The sequence below is a fragment of the Poecilia mexicana genome, unplaced genomic scaffold (assembly GCF_051168715.1).
Source record: "Poecilia mexicana isolate PSO_F unplaced genomic scaffold, ASM5116871v1 scaffold_18, whole genome shotgun sequence".
Taxonomy (NCBI): domain Eukaryota; kingdom Metazoa; phylum Chordata; class Actinopteri; order Cyprinodontiformes; family Poeciliidae; genus Poecilia; species Poecilia mexicana.
The window spans coordinates 7,829,498-7,848,336 of record NW_028263387.1 but is presented as its reverse complement, the minus strand read 5'-3'; the positions used below and the strand labels follow the sequence as shown (position 1 = coordinate 7,848,336).

The 18,839-nt window shown below is 39.5% G+C and overlaps 1 protein-coding gene across 2 annotated transcripts in view; it reads left to right on the top strand.

Annotated features, from left to right (window-relative positions):
• LOC106926941 (diacylglycerol kinase delta) overlaps positions 1-18,839 on the top strand; it is a 75,607-nt gene that overhangs the window by 9,084 nt on the left and 47,684 nt on the right. Inside the window, exon 1 of one of the 2 annotated variants that reach the window (XM_088015828.1) lies at positions 8,586-9,341. The exons of the other annotated variant lie outside the window; for it this stretch is intronic. Coding sequence (XP_087871954.1) covers positions 9,339-9,341 — 3 coding nt within the window. The 5' untranslated portion in view covers positions 8,586-9,338. Of the gene's footprint in view, positions 1-8,585; positions 9,342-18,839 lie in introns of those variants that run through there. 2 annotated transcript variants of the gene reach the window in all.

Below are 18,839 nucleotides of genomic sequence, written 5' to 3'. Positions count from 1 at the left end.
TCGGACTCTGCTGACTGGAAAGGACTGTAGGACGGGTGGAGATTGATGTGCCTCACTGTTTTACGAAAGTCACTTTTTGAGGTGAAATAATGCAGCTGGGACCCATAATTCAACTTTAAGTCGGACAATTATTCTTTAGTAAACACTTAATTGTCATAAATTTTCAATTGACTTACATTTTTAGGAGGTAATGCATCTCTTATAAATCAAGCAATATCTAAACAATCAACCAAACCAAAACGGTTTATTGAAATGAAATAGAGGAGCATAAATTAATACATTTGTCAGCATTTTAGGTTATCTTAGCACATGCTAATATGTCATAAACCACACTGGTCTCCATTTCAGGGTGTCGATGTGTTTCGTCTCCAGCCCCAGCATCACGTTTCCTGTGTCTCTTTTGCCTCTGTTCTTGTGATCTTAACGCTTTTTTTGTGCTTAACACGTTTGATAAAACCCACTTGCAGAGCCATAACCAAAACGGTCATAAATTAGACCAGTGTTTCTCAACCCTGGTCCTCACCGCCCCCCTGTGCTGCATGTTTTAGGTATTTCCCTTCTGCCAAACACCTGAATTGTATCTCTGGGTGATTAACAGGCTCCTGCAGTACTTGATGGTCATGCAATCATTTGATTCAGCTGTTCTGGAAAAGAGGCACATCTAAAACATGCAGAGCAGGAGGGCGGTGAGGACCAGGGTTGAGAAACACTGAATTAAAATAACAAAATAGAAGAAAAATTAAATAAAAATATTTTCAGATTTATTTATTTTTTAAGTTATTGTTCTCTAGATAATAAACCTCAGATTCCTGTGCAGCTGTGAAGGTCCTCCTGTTCGCCGAACACTCAGAGCAACAGTGACAGCTTCTAATTTTAGTTTTGCTAATGCTTTTGTTATCTAATCAACCTTCTCGAGAGAGAAACACAGAGAGAGCATGAAAAAATGAAACAGCAGTCAGGATTCAACTTGTGTTTTAACTCAGGAAAGCGTTTGCATGTGTATTTCCATAAACCCAAGAATACTCCGTATTTAAGCAGAATAAAACATTCATTCATAGCGCAGTGTCAGTGCTTAGTGTGAAATTGAAAGCAGTTCAATCTTTAGCATATATGTCACTGCTTATTGTTTAAGTTGCTCCACCAGTTTGTTCCATAGTTAATTCACCACATTCCTCACATGTTCAAACATCACGTCGTCTTTTCACAAAACGCTGCAGGCACTTTAGATTATTTAATCTTCCCCTATGCATAACTGCAACCTTATCTGAGTGGGAAATCTCAGCTTCTGTTATTGGACATGAGCTGCGCTGATTACCTTGATAAGTTGTCTGTTAAACATGCACGTTAATGTTTATGGGAAATAATTTTCCGTCATTGTAGTACTGCATCTCGGAATGATTCTGAATCCTTCGAAAAAGCGTCTAAAAGTCCAGTGTGAAGTGAAGGCGCGCTTATTTTATGTACAGTAGATGCTGGTTTACAGCAGCTTCTTACAGATGTGTCAACTGCAATTTTATTTAGTTTTAGATTTCTCTTTAATAATATAAGAGTCGCAATAAGTAATTAATCACGATAACTTAGAATGAGCTCAATAATTTACATTCTGATGATTTATATGTTTTGAAGATCAACTTTGTTCATCATCTATTTTTTCTGTGGTTTTTGTTCTTGTTTCAGTTTCATTTATTATTTTTGGCTCTTATGTTTTATTTTGGATGTTCTTTACAAAATTCAAATTTATTGGCCTTTGAGAGGGTGGAGTGCATAATTTTATCATTATCTATATAATACCTGAAAAATGTTCTGTTTATTGTTTATCACAATCTGTTATTGTGACAGGCCTAGCTGCAATTGTTGAAGTAGTTTTACTGTCATTCTGTGTACGTGATACTCAGGATGCTATGCTAGCAGTTAGCGCTGTTAACTAGGGCTAGCTGTTCTCGTGAGGCTAAAGCTAACTTTGCATTTTTCCCTAAGAATCTCGTCATTAGATTTCCAAAACGCTGACATGTCCAAATCCAACATGTTCCATGTCAAAGGTCAGAAGGGTCAAGCAGAGCGACATTACTGTAAGTCAGTCAGACGTCTTGTTATCTACTGATTTCTTCCTTCCTTGTGTGACTGACTGAACAGACCTGACATGTTCAGACCCGTCTTAGAAAATGCTTTTCTTCTGAAATACCGTGAGGTTTTGTCCTCGTATTCTAGTTTCAAACATGTCACTGATACCGAATAATACAAAACACCCAACTTTGAGTCATTCCTCTCTCAGTAACAAGACAAAAACATCAGTTTAAACAATCTAAAGTTCAATTTAATATGAAGGTACATGTTTCTAACCAGTAGAGGATTACCAGAGCTTTGGGCCACAGGTTAATCAACATGATATGTCAAGTTATGTTACTCCTCATCATATTTTGTTAAAAACAAAGTCAGGTAGTGTTATGATTGGCTTTATGATTAGTTGGACATGTAAATGAATTGCATTGTGCTTGTTTATCTCTCAAAAATGGAGCCAATAATTCTTACTGCCACATGTCAAATTAATATTATTTTGCAGATACTGTCTAAAACTTTACACTCTTGACAAAATTAGTGATATTGTGACTATGTAGTTTAGATTTTTTTTTTCTTAAAGGAAAAGGATCTTGCAAACTTTTGTTGCAAAACTGTGGGATAAAAATGCTACAGTTAATTTTGCTGGATTTTTTTTCTAAACTATTTATGAGCATTTTCAGAAACTAACAAGTTTACTGTACAAAACAACTGAGAATTTAAGTGTAATAAGTCTAGTTTTTATTAAAATTGGTTTCTTTTGAACCAATCAAGTATGTAATTTTGAATTAATTATACTTTAAAAAAGATTTGAAGCATTTAATGTTTGTTTGATTTACAATGCAATGATCTGAATGTCCAATGCAAAGTTGGAAAAATCTACTAGATTGGCTCTAAAGTTGAAATTTTAAAGTAAACTAAGAGGTTTCTACCAAAGCCTAGCCCCAAACTTCAATATATTAAATTACCTCAACATAAAGTACTTTGCTCAGTTTATTCAGTCAGTTATTACTGAAAGTAGATTTATAGCTTTGTCTATTCACTAGAGATTAAAACAAATTATTTTAAGACAAGTTGAGGTAAAAACTTAATCAGAAAATGAGCTGAAACCTTAAAAAAATGTAGAGTAGAGTAAGGGCACAAATAGTCGAAGCGACAAATTCACCTGAAGTCAAACTCAAAAAACTTTAGTAACTAACACACGAAGAAAAAAGAAATCAACACAACAGAACAACAACTTCCTTTAATTTTGTGATTTTACAGTCAAATGCCAGTTGTGTCACAGTTAGCAGCAACTGTGCGCTTTCAGGCAGTACATTTGTGGGTGACCTCTGTGATTTTGTTGCAGCTTTTTTGTCTTCTCTTTCCCGTCCCTTCCTACCTCCAGGCCCGATTATGTAAGGTTTTATACTCGTCTTTTTTTCCTCATCTCTTCTGCTTTTCCTCCTCCTCCTGTTTGGTTCGCTCTTATTGAACTGAGAGCACGTTTGTGATTTCTGTTCGGTTTTGCGGAGTTGGCTAGTTTGCGCCGTTGGGGACACACTCGGTCCCTTCCTGGTGTTGGGTTAAGGTTTCGTCCTCTAGACTCACCTGTGTAACTTCTTATTCCAGTTTGCTTAAACAGAAGGAAGATGTGTAGATCTATCTTCAGAAATTACATCATCCGATTTAGCCGTGAGCACGCAGTAAACTCTTTGCCGCTTCTTTACCAAACCCTGTTTTTCGTCGAAAATAGCAACGCACCTTCAGATTGTGTAACCAGTCATATTTCTGGCGTTTTGAGCTGTCACCAACACGTAACACCCCCTACCCCTTTCCTCTTCCTGTGGATTCCTCTTTTTATGTCTGCATCTCACTCCCGTTGCTGATATCTGTGTGGGTGTTCACCGCAATGGAGATGAGGATGAGCTATGGGTGGAAATGTGTGTGTGTGTGTGTGTGTGTGTGTGTGTGTGTGTGTGTGTGTGTGTGTGTGTGTGTGTGTGTGTGCGTGTGTGTGTGTGTGTTTGGGGAGCATTGCTGACAAACAGCTTAAGGAGAGATGCTCAAGTGTGTGGGTTGGCCACTGTTGTGTGTGTGTGTGTGTGTGTGTGTGTGTGTGTAGGTGTGTGTGTGTGTGTCCCTTCATTTATGCCCTCAGCTTGATGTGATACAGCTGCAGTAGCATGTGGGTCAGTACCAGTGAGAGGGAGAGATGGAAAAAGACTCGGGGAGAGGGAGTAAGACGGACAAAGGGGAGAAAATTAGTAAGCGGAAGAGGTAGAGTGGTGAAGGTACCACAGAGACAGATCTGGAGTCAGTTATGTAAGAAATATGCGCAACAAACACCAGGCTCTAATGCCTATATTTACCATTCTAACAGGTTGGCAGGAATGTTGAAGAGGCGTTTGGTCTATTTCCGACGGGACGAAAATTGCTCTAAACACCTTGTATCCTTCAGGCTAGGGAAATATGGTGGTTGCTTTCTCCAACTCTTCTGTTCAGGAAGCCGTTTTAGTGGCCGTCTCCTATTGCACGGGCTTATTGATGACCTTTTATCGACGACTTCTTCTCTACAGGACGGCCTGCAACCTCACTCGCTTCCGCTCGTCACGTTGAAGTAAACTCCTGACACATTTATGCAATTCTTGATCCTTAGTTGGATCTCAATTAGTTTCCACAGTGGGGAGACGAGTCTCCCCGAGGAGCTCGCTATCAAGGAATTCAAACAGCTCGATAGTCATGCTCTCGCTGTGTAAGCTGGCTCGACAAAACCCAAAGCTGCACTAAGAGATAATGGATATCATGATGGCTGTCATCAGCTTCCTTTGTTTACTCGGGCTTTCTTCTTCGTACTCCCACAAAAGGGACTGTTTGATGCGTCTTTTCAATAAGAGCAATTGGGAACATTGTTGCTTTAAAGAAGGCAAGACAATAAGCACTGCCAAAAATATTGATGCCTGAATTAATGAGATGTGTGTTTATTCCTTAAAGCACTTAATACAAATGAGGTATAAAGACATCAGGCTTCCAGTTTTAAGGTGTAGCACAGTTTTAAAATGTCAGTATATCAAAACGATGGAGATTGGGTCATACAGTGCCTGTAGCTCATTTGGATGTGTTGTGAGAAATCCTGTGATGGTTTATAGAGCATAGGTTAGTCCTAATCTCCACAATACACCATGTTTTGTTACAAGCTGTCAGTCAAGCTGTGCAGAAGGGAGGGAGTTCCTTTAAGTTGCCACTCTTTAGAAAAAGACAGCTGTTAGTTTTGAGATTTTTCAAGAAAGTTCCTACGTAAATCACAATTACGTAAATAAATTTCAGGGTTTCCCCCAGAAAACATGTTAAGTCTTGTGGTAGAGGAGAACAGGCATCATAATTTGGAAAAAATAGCATAAGGCCAACGGTACGGCACACCCAGTTCAAAGTGTCAGCTATAAGCCTAGCTTAATCAGTCTTTACTGCCACTGGTACTGGTGTAAAAAAACCCTATTTATAATAAACAAACAGTGCTTAGCCTGGTGGGGAGCCAAGTGAAGCCTGGTGGCCTGCCAGGCTCATAATACACTGAGGGGAAACCCTGAATTCACTTAATTTAGAAAAAAATTAAAGTTTTTCAAATAAAGGTTTTTGCTGTAGGATGAGGTGTTTTTTTTTTTTTTCAACCGTATTGAAATTAGTGTTCTTGCAATGGAAACAATTTTTTCCAGTAATTGCAAATTAATTAGCGCTTTGCATACAGCAGCAAAGCGCTAATTAGTAGCTACTGGCCTCCTTGGACAATGGAGCTACCAGCTAAGTAGCTTTTCGCGCCAATGTCTCAGTAAGACGCCAATGTTTCCTCTGATGCTAATGAGCACTAGCACCATGGCTAAAGCATAAATGTAACCATTTTTATCTGTCAGTGCTTTGAAGTTTATTGACTTTTCACATGTGATTTTAATTGCATTCCTTATTTAATAGAAACAGGACAATTACGAAATTGTGTTTTTTCAACATCCGCAGAGTATTGAGAAAGTTTTGTGCTCATTTGGATTGGAAACCCAGCTTCTGATGCACGATTCTTTGGCTCAAAATTACTTCATTGTGTCGTTGTCGGTACATGCACAATTCAGGACCGTTCACAATCATTACGTATTACTTAATCTGTGAAGCAGCCTACTAACAAAACAGAAGCGTCTGCATGTTCTACAGTCAGAAACTCGTGAATTTCACCTCAGGCAGACGAGCGCTGGGATTCCTCCGAGGCGAGTGTGGACACGCTAACAGGCTGGCGGTTATTTTATGAACGTTAAACTTTTGACTGATTGCATCCATCGGTGCACCTTATTAGTCCTGCTGTAATCTCAAGGGCACCTGTCAAAATGGCTGCGATCCAAATTTAATTGAGTATCTTTGACGTGCCCTGGGAGAATTAATGTAGGATTACTACTGCTAAGGCGACCCACTCAGTGTCACTGTTAATAATGATTCCAGTTTTTTTTTTTCGCCACATTGAAAACAAGCAACAAGTGTTCAAGAACTACAGGCTCGCAAATTAGTTTCTGCGAGTTTAACCTTGGGGTTTCCTGTGGATGAGTCGTTCAGAGGAAGGAGGGGGGTCTCCACCAGCAAAGAAAGCAGGAAGTTGTTTAAATTTCTTTGATTAAGCATAAAAAAACCCACACAGATCTCTTCAAAATGTCCAGACGGCTTTTTCTTTAAATTAGCAGAGGTGTTTAGATGGAAATATATAAACTAAACACCAGAATCAGCTTTTAATGTTCATGATTAGAAACTATCAGTATGCTTTTCAAATGTATGTTGATTATACAGGATAAATTAAACGATTTTCCAGGCGGCTCAGAATTTGATAAGGAATTGACTCATTCACCTTGTAGAGTTCATTCAAGGAAGTTCCTGCCGTGACTCAGCTGCAGTCTGGACTTTAGAAAAACAAGGTGGACTAAGATTGTCCCGTCCTTCCCAGCACCAAATCTGGACTTGAGTCACCAAAGTTCAAGCGTTGGGGGCTCAGTAGCGACAGGAAAGTGGTTCATATTATAAATAAAATCCTCAAGCATTGTTCTTGCTTAGTCATTGCAGAGACTTTATTGAAATTTTGGCCTCACAGCCAGAAAGGTGACCTTTGGTTAACTGTACTTACCTTAGCTAACCTGCAGATCTCCTTTCTCTACATCTCCTAATTCTCCTATCGCTCCTTTCCCCCTTGTATCTGCAAACCCGATGCCTGCAACTGGCCATTAAGAAAAGTGTGTTTGTGTGTGTGTGTGTGTGTGTGTGTGTGTGTGTGTGTGTGTGTGTGTGTGTGTGTGTGTGTGTGTGTGTGTGTGTGCGTGTGTGTGTGTGTGTGTGTGTGCGTGCGTGTATGTGTGTGTGTGTACGTACTTGGGAGACAGAAAGACAAAGCTGGAGTAATCCGAAGTGACTGTGTCTAACAAACTAACACTCACTTAGGAAACGTGCTAATGGTGAGGAGTCTGCAGTATCTCATCAGCAGTGTTTGTGTAGTTAGATATAATTTGAGATCTTAATAAGCTGCGACCGTGTGTTTGCGTGCCACCACAAGTGGAAAATTAGGTTTCAGTGTTTGTGTGGGGAGCTGGTGGTGTGCCAAACGTACGTTCTCGTTAATGGGAGGTCTCTGTCTCTCTGTACTGTATCTGTGCATTCGTAAGATGGATGTGTTTTCAGTGCAGATTCCCCTCCTCATGCTGTCGGCTTACTGACGGAGACTCTCAGGCACCTGATGCTCTCAACATGCCTGTGAGTGCAGATATTTGCTTAAGTTGCAGTTTTTATTGTCATTTTTCTCTACTTGGTCAGAGTTTTCACCATTTTGCACTCATTTGGCTGAAGCTAAATGTGCTCCGTGCAGCACATTTGTTGACATTCAATGAACATTGGAGTAGCTCTGTCTGTTTTCCCACTGCTTTTTCTGTTTTTTAGAGGTTTTATTGACTCTAGTGGCCTTTATTTGATAGTGAATTGGCAGGAAAAAGGGTAATGAGAGAAGGGGAAGACATGTGGCAAAAGTCACCAGGCTGGGAATCGAACCTTGAGGACTAAGGCCTCGATATGTGAGTTGTGCTGCGCCACCACAGCAACCCTTCTACTGTTTTTGAATTGGGAATTGTAAGATTCAGAGATACAAACAACAACAAAAAAAACAACAACAACAACAAGAAAAACTACATCAGTCATTTATTAAACTATGAAGTTTTGCAGGGACTGAGAAAAATCTAGAGGTTTTGTGTCACAAAGTAGAAAATGAGTTTTTATTCTCTGTCAGTTTCACAAACTGTGTGCAAAACATTACTGATGTTGGGTAGGTATATTTAGGGCTGCAACTAATAATTATTTTAGTAATTAATTGCTGTAATGTTCATAAATTGATTGAAATGTGACTTGCACTTTGGCTAGCATTCGTGCCTCAGACACCAATTAAAAGACATAAAAAATTGTGTAGATGTGCAAATCATACGTGGCAAATTTAGCTAATTAAATACGACATGCATGTGTGTGAAGAATATGCAAAGAGAGAGAGGCATTCACTGATAAGGCCGATAACTGGTCAACAACAACAGATCTGCTCAATAACATCCTCCAAACCGAACTCTTTGAGCTCAGAAGTGTGTGTTCTAATTTTAAGCTGCGTTACCACTTCCCGCATCGCGACGCTGTCCACGTCAGTGCAGCGTGTTTCTATTAACGATACGCAGATGCCGCATTTCCTCTGGTGCTCTGCTGCCGTCACTTTTACAGCTTGTCCCCCCCACCGACTGTCGGGCTTTAAAACGAGACAAAAAGCAGAAGATGCATCCACTGACCGCAGGGCGCTTCTGTTTCCCAAGCTTTGTCTGTTTTCGCTTATTTTTTCTGTTTCTTTTTTATATTTCATTGCAAATCATGTTTGTTTCGGTTTTTTTCTTTGCTTCGCCATCACTTCATCTTTCTTTTTCTCTCTATCTGTGACCAAAAATAGACCGACTCTTGTTTTTTTTTTTTTTTTTTGTCGGCCTCTCTTGAAACCTCTTCAACAGGAAGCGTGAGACAGTCACCACAACGCAGAGTCGCAGAAACACAAACACGCTGCTTTTAGCGGTCGTGCTGTCCTGAGCAGTCAGATCAGTCTTCTCTGCTTTATTCAGTTTACTCTTCTGGACTGAAGCTTGCTTTGCAAAAAAACCAAACTTTTTTCCCCCAGTTTTTGTGTGTGTGTGTGTGCATGACAGACTTGGTCCTGCATGAAACAACATCAATGTCCAGTTGCTATCACTCTCCCTGACTGAAAACAGCACATGGTGAGTTAAAGTTTGATTCAGCAGCATAAGAAGAAAAAAAAACTGGAAGTGACAGTCGAGGTAAAACGTCCGTGTGTTTTTTTTGTGAGTATTTAAATAATGCAGAGAGGAAGAAGCTTCCACTGATGCATTTCCCCTCAGTTACAAAAGTTACTTTGGGATACTTCCTCCTTTATGTGCTAATTTATATGTTTCATTCTCAGAAGAATGAAAAATTCGCATTTATTCTGCCACGTTTCTAAAAGTCTGTTCGGAACATCGTCGAAGGGAAATCTGTTGCCTAAATTTGGGCGCTAACTAAAACCGATTAGCTTCGTTTTGATCGTACAACAAAGTAATTTAAAACATTTTTGCACTTAGTCTTAAATGCCAGGTTGTGCTTTATTAAATAATTAGAATAAGATGAGGCAACATTTACAACTGACCATACATCCAAAGCAACCATGCAAGTTATTTTTGTGTGTGTTTGAGGTAATAACCCCATTAATCAGGTTCTGGTTAAAAACGTGGCTGCTATGTTTGAATTTCCTAGAATAGTCTGCTTAGTTTAGGACTGAATTAATAGGACAGTGACTTTCAACGTTATTTAAGAGTTGGCACAGAAAAACCTCACTGACCTCATTACCTCTCCTTCTTTTAGAGATCCTCTGCCACACGTTAATGCTTTAGATAACTGATTTTGAACTGAATTTTAATGCCTGTCTGTTTCTAGACAGTGTTGTTGCTGTTTATGAACTGAGTTTATAAATGCTGGTTGACACTGAAAGGAGCGCTAAGAAATAGAGATGCATCGACATTAATCAGTGACAATGTACCTGATCCATAAGGACACATCTACTCAGTGTAATTCTATGTTTTGTGTTGCTGTATTATTTATTTTACATTATATTTAGAATTCCTAGTTTAACTTTCTGAACAATTTGATAGAAAGTTTGTCAGTTTCTTAGTTTTTTTTATTTTACATTGGCTTTTTTGCTAATTGCACTGAACAAATTAAAGTTTTTACATGTTCGACTAAGCTTGTGAAGCCATTGCTGTATGTAAGTAGGCTGTGGTCCAGAGTTAAATTAATTTGTTATTCAGTACATTTATGTCCATGTTAAAAAAAAAACAAACAAAAAAAAAACATTTCCCTATTCGTAACGTCTACTGTTTGCAAAAAAAAAGGCTGAAATTAGAAAACTTCTCGTCATAAGTTGGTAAAATGTTTGCACCGCCCAAGAAAATGTGTGTTTTCTAGACTGAGATGCAGCAGCGAAAACGCCCGGATGTAAGTGTGACTCTTACTGGAAATGGTTTGAGCAAATTTGAGAGAGAGAGAGAGAGAGAGAGAAAGAGAGAGAGGGTGAGAATAGTAGTTCACAGAGTCAGGGTGCCTCCACTCAAAGGATGTGGCTTCCCTTCTAAAAACAGCTCGTCCTATTTTTACATGCATGAGTGTTATGTGTGAGAGATGGATCCTTGTCACTGAAGAGTGCGGCGCAAAGCTCAGTAGCTATAAAAGATTTGCTTCTTAACCGACTCATTGATTCACATTGAGGAGCTGAGACAATCGGAGGCAGACTGCCCTCACATCTTTTATCGGTTTCTTCCTCCTGGTGAAAAATGCATTGACTCTAAAGAAGGGCAATAGTTTTTGGTAGAAATTAATGTTTCAGTTTGCAAATGCATGAAGAAGCAAGCGTTTGCCTTCTTCTTCCCTCTGAATGTGACCCTCTGAATGTGACCTTCAGAGGGTGAAAATGGGAATGAATGCAACTGTGAATTAGCTTTTTTCCTACAGAATTATTGGAGGTCATTGTCCATCATTTCCATGAAGATGCACTGGTTCTAGAGTTCAGCCTCTGTTACGACGATGGAAACTAATAACGACAAATCGATTTGTCGTTATTAGTCATCTCTGTAGCTTAGGAGCTACTTCCTTTATTACTCCAAAATAAAAGTCGCAAACATGCATGGTTCATCCAGGATGTAATAATATTTTTCAGCCACATCACAAGAACTTATTACACTTGCAGGTTTTCCTCCAGTGTATTTTAAGCCTGGCGGGCCACCAGGCTTTACTTGAGCTCACACCAGGCTAAGCATTGCTTATTTATTTAAGTTTTTTTTAATGTTTGCATTTTTTAAGATTTTATAGTCGGTGTTCAGGTGTTAATCTTCCAATCATTCAATAACACATAATTATCGAGTGATATTTTAAAATTTCCTGTCAACTTTAAACATTTTTTAACTCAAAATCACAGCGGGCCTCTGGATGAATCGGGCTTAATCGGGCTTAGCAAGTTTTCTAGGGGAAACCTTGCACTTGTCCTGAAAACTGTCCAAATGTCCTCCAGTCATTAAGGACAGTTCTTAATTTTCAGCATTGTGACAGATTTAATTTAAAAACAACGTATTCCCAGGCGTTTTGTTTCCTGGATGTGTTTCTGTTTGGTTTGTACCAACCGATGCAGGTTGTTCATGTTACGCTAACTCTTACTTGCCAACTTCTTTACGTTCTGCTGTTGTCTGCCCCTCTGTAACATAATTACTTTGAAGCACATCCCACATCATCATCTGGATGGAATAAAATGGGGCCCTGTTGTTTTCATCCAGCTTCGTCTGCTGAGGTTGGCAGATTTTATCTCGCAGACTCTGCTCAGTCCAGCCCTTCAATGCAGAGTTTCCTCGACGCAGCCTGTGCATTTGCTCTAATTGCTGATGCAATCTCTTTATTCGTTTAAGCGTCCCCTCGACCTCAGTCAGCAGCGCTTCTCCTTGTCTTCTTTTTTTTTTTTTGACTGGGCGCAGTTAGCCGACAGAGGATTTAAAACTCGCAGCGATGCTTCTTCGCCTTGTAACTTGAGCCAAGGGCATTGGCGGAAAAAAAAGAGAGAGAAAGAGAGAGAGGAGGGAAAACACGATGTATAATCATATTAGGAACGAGCGCTTACCCGACTTGAACCCCCACAAACGCCAAGCTCTCTCCATTTCCATCACTGTCCCGCTCACTCTGCCTTTTGTGTCTCTCAGCCACTGCAGCTCTCTCTTCTTAGTCATCAAGCTTGAGTCTGAGCCAGACAGTGAATCGTATTAGAGTTAGGTTTATTGGCAGGTTCCACAGAAGACGACGATAACTCCAATTCTGTCCTATTTCTTTAGGCATTTGAAGCTTGGTAATGAATATAGTGCCTCAAAAAAACATTAATATCCCTGGAACTGTTTGACATTGTGTCATGTTGGAACCACAGAGTTTACTGCGTTTTAACAGAATTTTATATGTCAATGCAACTCAATGATGTACATTATTATGGACTAAACAGTTAAAATATCCTTAAAAAGTCTCAAATTATTGTATCTAAAATAAAGACCTCAAAAATAAATTTTAAAAAGTGAGTTGGCTTTTAATCTCAGGTTTTAGGTTTTCTTTTGACGGGACCATTTAATCTCGAATATTCAGTTTTTTTGTTGTTGTTATTTAGTTTTTTTCTTTGCAGGACTTTTCTGTTATTTTCACTTCTTTATGTTCTGTGACTGGAGGCAGTTGAGGCCATTATAAGTCACTGCTAACATGCTCTTGCTAGCTAGCTAGCAGGGTGTCCGTACATCTTTAAGAAGTCTTATTTTAAATTGAGACTTTAAATGTCTTAATTTAATTATAAAAAGACATACATTTTGTTTGGACAGGATAATATACTACATATATTCTATGTATTATTTTTCTCGTGAGATTTTTCTGTCAGGCGAATGTCTGAGTCGTACTCAGCCATCTTCGTTGCGTTCTTTCACTCAAGACGGTTGAGGCTACCGCTAACTAGCTGCTAACATTCCCTTTCTTACGTCTATCATTGATAAGTATAAATAGGTCTTAAATTCCATTTATTATGGTCTTAAAACGTCTTAAATTAGAGTTGGTGAAACCTGCAGAAAGTTTTCAAAATCTTTTACAAACCAAAAGGTAAATTGGTGTAAACCGTTTCTGCACAATAATTACAGTTTTTGGGTAATGTCTTTGAGTCTTAAGCATTTAGCAGATTTTCTTTCATAATTTCCCTGCATTTACTTCCATACATCTTCCCATCAACTCTGATCCATGCGTTCCCACAACATGCCATAGTTCACTGCGGGTTGGATACGGTAATGGTGTCGGTTTTCCGCCCCACTTACACTTTTAAACACTTGCTTATAAACACTTATTCCACAAGCCGCTACGGAGGCTCACCCAAGCTGGCCTCATATACATTCACACACACCCAGATTACATGCAATCTTCCCCTAATGTGCAACCATGCACTCTCAGCACCCACCCTTATAATTCTTTTCATTGCACAAAGGGTATCGGTGAAAGAAACTGGCTTTTGCGAGAGAAAAGCCACATCCTTTGAAACACAAAGCAGGGTCGATGGAGCTCACTATTGTTTAAACAAAAGACTTATCGAATAACACCGCTAACAAAAGAGGGGACGAGGATGAGCAGATCCAGAGGCAGAAGGAGGTGAAAAGAACAAGACGCGGATGAGAATCTAGGTGACAGGATGTGTGTGAAACCGACACCAGCGTAGCTCGCCTAACCATTCCACCATGGAAATACACACACAGAAGTAAACGTCAGCCTGATTTACCTTGCTGCATACGCAGTAAATCGCTGCAGAGCAAACAGTATGGAGAGTTTAAATCAGCATTGGTGTGTATTATTGGTACATTAAACAGAACATGGTGAAATAGTCAGGTTGCAGCTTGAATTTAAGGCTGGCAGGATGATTGAGTGAGTGTCTGCAGCAGGCTGTGCGACAGCCAGATAGGGACAGTCAACAAGGTGCAGGGCTGGAAGGAGCAGCAGCCACCGTCTCCTTTTTTTATGGAGGAAAAGCTTGGACAGCAACTGCAGTCGATTTAATTTGTACAACACTTCCTGTTTAGGTAAGAGATGCAGGAGTCAGGGGTTTTTCACTCCAGCATCACGCTTCAAGGTCTGACCCGACTGAATCCCTGTTTTTTGTCTTAGGTCGTCTTTTTATATTTTCCTTTAGTCAACATTCACTATTACAAAAAAAGATTAGAAACGGCCAGTTCAAATCCAGTTATATATATATATATAATCAAATCAGTCCATTTCATACCAGCACTTTTCATTCACAGAGAATTGGATTCAAATACATTCTCCACTTTGGCTTTATGTTTTTATAATATCACAGAGTAGAAATTCTGCTGAATTAGTCATAAACGATCTTTCTAAGGACCAACAAACTTGCATTCAGTCATTGATTTTGCAACAATCCCTTAATCTGAGCAAGCCTGCGGCAACGAACAGTGAACATGATGTTTGTTGATGCGCTCAAGGAATGAATAAAGCTTTTTTTGCAATAACTCATACATATTTATCATAAGGTTCAAAGGTAAATATTGTTAAATATGTCAAAATTAAGATTAACTGTTTTTATCCTGTGAAATGTGAATGAGGTAAAATGTCTTCTTAAAGCATTTCTCAGTCTGTACTTCGGTTCAAAACAGGAGAATGTTTTCATCTGTTTTTTAACGTGTTGAATTTCCTGACAACACAGAGAAATGACCAGCTCAGTTTAGCTAGCTAATTTGGTTGGCTAATTTGGCTAGCTGTTTTGTTTGGATAATTTAGCTAGGTACTTTAGCCAGCTAATGTAACATACTTCCTACATTGCTCCCAGTTGGTTGATCAAATCAGTCAGAAGTTGTGTGAGCAAAGAACAAAGTTATTTGAGAAGTTTTTTTTTAATCATTTTTTCTTACTAGTACAAAGTGTAAGCGTTCAGAAACGTTTTGCGTGTTGCATAAATAAGCTAATATTCAAAATTTCCAAGCAAGGGCCTTCAAAAGAAAGCAGACATATTGCTTCTCCCTTAGATATAAAGTCTAGTGCAGAGATGAATATTTTCTGTCTTGAGATGTGTGCCTAAAGCAAAGAGAGAGTAAAAAATGTAAGCTTTAGTTTCAGTTTTTAAATGAGTTGTAGGTGCTGCTATGAGATCTTTCAAAGAGGAAATGTTCTTAAAGAGTTTCAGTGGCATGAATTGATTAGTTGAGGGCTTTTTACCCTTTAAAACATGAAGACATTAAATCTTTTAAATAATTGCAAAAGGAAAGACAGATACTTTTGATCTCATCATTTTACTGTTACACGGTGAATACAAGATTTCTGGTGCTTGTTTTCTACCAGAAACTAGAAAATCTTAATGAGTTTTTTCCTGTAATCTCTTGATTTTCATAATAAATCGATCCCAAATTGCTTAGATTTTTAGGGTCAAATGTTTTACCTTTTTTCTATACATGTAAAAAATACAGTAGATAAAAGCAGTTCAATCTGGAGAGACTCAGACGAAGAAAAAGGAACAATTAAAAGATTTAATGACAGGAATGAATAACAGTTCTTGGTGCTTGGGCCCCAGCGGAAGATTTGAGCTGTGATCTCGTGTGAACACCCCCAACGCTGATTAGGGATGCTCTCCCCCCCAAAAGGGGGCCGAGGCCGGGGGCGAGGCCCTAAGGTGAGAGAAGGGAATAGTGGGACCATAAACCTGTGAGTTGACTTGAGGGACAGGAGGAGGAGAATGCTGAGAGGAAAGAAAACTCATAGGATATAAGTGGTCAGCCAATAGGGATGCTGTTCACGAGAAAAGGTGAGGCACTGATAGGAGGAATCGATCTGAGGTGACAGATGACACGTGGAAACATAGCTGGTGGAAGAAGGCCAGCAGTGATATACCACAATGAATCACGAAGCTGTGGAGAAGCTGAGACGTGCTGGCTGAGAAGTTGTGGCATGCAGATGAACGGATTGAACGCAGCTGGGAACCGGCTGACGGCTTGGGTGAGGAACCTTTTATGCAGAGCTTGATTGATGATTGGGGTGAGGTCCAGCGCTGAGGTCGGAGATGACCATGACACCGATGGGCAAACGGAGGGGGCGGAGTCTTCCAGCTTGAATTTTTGCTATCAGCTCCACTTTACAGTATGGTTTTCCAGTGTGTGCATGTGTGCCGTGCACCAAGTCTGCAGATGAGAGATGAGTAAGTGTGTTCATATGATAAGATCATGACAAATTCCCCACAACGTGTGTTTGCGTGCAGCTGAGTGCTGCTGTCGCCTGAGCGCAGGATTCCCTTCAGTCTGACGAACAGACGCAGGAATCAGAGACAGACGGATCGCTGACTCGTTTGCATGTGTGAAAAACCACACACACACACACACACGCACACACGCACAGAGAGAGAGAGAGAGAGAGAAAGAAAGAAAGGCACACACCCATGTGTGTTTATCATCCTTTGTGCACCACTAACCACTCAGCAAACTCTTTGTAGAAATTCTATTTTGGTCTGAACTTGTCTATGTTTGAGAAACCGAGTCTATTCTAGAAACAGTGTTACTGTATATGGTACATCCCCATCTGTGCTCACACTTTGTTTTTGCCTTGAGTTCCTTTTTCTTCTACTTCTCTCTTGTGGTATTTTTCCCCTCCCTTAGTCTGTTCCTCTCTTGTCATGTTTTTTTTTGTTCTTGTTTTTTTTTCTTTTTTCATTTTGCTACTTCTACCCTTTTCCACTTCTCCTTTTTTATTCTCATAATTTAAATTCAATGTAAGCATTTTCTCATTAAGCCTTATTAAGAACAACGTTGACGTTATTCATTTCATCCATCTTAATGTTACCTCCTCTCTCTCTCTGTGTCTGCTCTCAGTGTGTCTGCACATGCGTGCTGTGCAGCAATCTGGTGCTCCTCTGAGAAACACACACACACACACACACACACACTCACTCCCATGCATGCACAGGGATGCACCGTGAAGGTGTGGCATTGTGGCTCAAACACACACTCTTACACCCACCTGTAACACAGATGGAAGGAGGGAAGACGCCGAGTCGTTACCGCACTGTGGCGAACTCCAGGGCGTCTTTTCATCTTTTCTTCTGCTTTTCTCCTTTATCCTGCATTTCTTTTCATGTTCAACCACATCCCTTGTTCTTGCTCTTGCTATCTGTGTTTGTTCCTTCTTCTTCTTTTTCTTCTTGTAATTCAGATGGCTGGCCTAAATTTAAATGTGAGTCAGTAATGTCGTATGATTACCCCTCGAAGTTTCCACATTTTTTTTACATGTTAAAATCACAAATAATTATGGAGTTTATGGGAATCGTACGTAATAGACCAACAAAATGTAGTTCTTAATAATGAAGTATACATATGTATATATTTTTTGCAAGTAAAAATCTGAAAAGTGTGGGCTGTACTTGCATTTAGCCACCTTACTTACTTAATACTTTGTAGCACCAACTGTAGTTATGCATGTTTATCACCTTTACAGACCTGCAGAGTAAAACCTTTACATCACTTTAAGGTTTTGCACCACCATTTGACTTGAACTAGGCCTTTTGATACATAAATATGCTTTATGTTAATTAGGAGTGGAATAATAATTAGTGTTTAGGACATAAAATACAGGATTTCCCTAGAACACAAAGACTTGGGGGCCCTGCCTTGGTAGCAACACTGCAGATTTCAAGTTTCCATTTAGCTGAACTAAATCATCATGTATCCCAGATCAAATTTATTATTTTTCTATTTAAGACAGTGGCATAAAAGATACTAATCTCAGTCATTTTTAGCCACCAAACTAAATGTCATTATTTTCAACTTAATATTTAGGAAAACAACAAATAGATTAAGAAAGTCCAGAAGCAGCATTCAGCTTCTATGCTCCAAAAATCTGGAAAAGCTTCCAGAAAACTGCAAAACTGCTGAAACACTGAGTTCCTTTAAATCAAGGCTGAAAACCACTTGTTGTTTTTGATTAGTAGAAGCTGGAGCATTGATCAATATATTTGATGTGTGTTAAATGTAATGTTTACTGCATGTTTCTAAATTAGTGACTGTTGTGTTTTTATGGTGTAAAGCTCTTTGAACTGCCTCCTTGCTGAAACGTTCTAGAGAAATAAACTCGACATAAACGCAGATTTTCAAACCCTTAAAAGTGAGTTTTTGTGCCGTCGAAAGGATTTCTGATACATCATTGTTTCAGGGTCGGCGAGCGAGTATCACCTCCTTCACGACGCGGTTACACAACGCTCTCCCTGTTACGTGATACAGCGGCGAAGATCCGTAACCATCCCTGTTAATGCAGCGCAGCTTTCCCACCTCGGCTCTCGGAGTAATCCGCCTACATTTCATCCGCGCACCACAATCCTCTTGTTACACCTCCGCCATCTGAACAGAGCGCTCGCGGTTACGCCAGATCAGCGGTTCCAAACAATCGTTCCTCAGAGTGAAACAGGAGAAACATGATCAAGCAAGAATAGCCTTTTTTTTCTTCTTCTTCTTTTATTCCTCTTACATAAAATCATCCCACAGAGAGAAAACAGAAGATGCTCTTAGGGATTTCTTTAGAGACTTTAACCTAAAGGAATGATGTTCAGGCTGAAAACTACAGCGCATGTACTAAACATGTGAGTACTATCATGGAAGAAAAATGTACTCAACACTAATACAGGC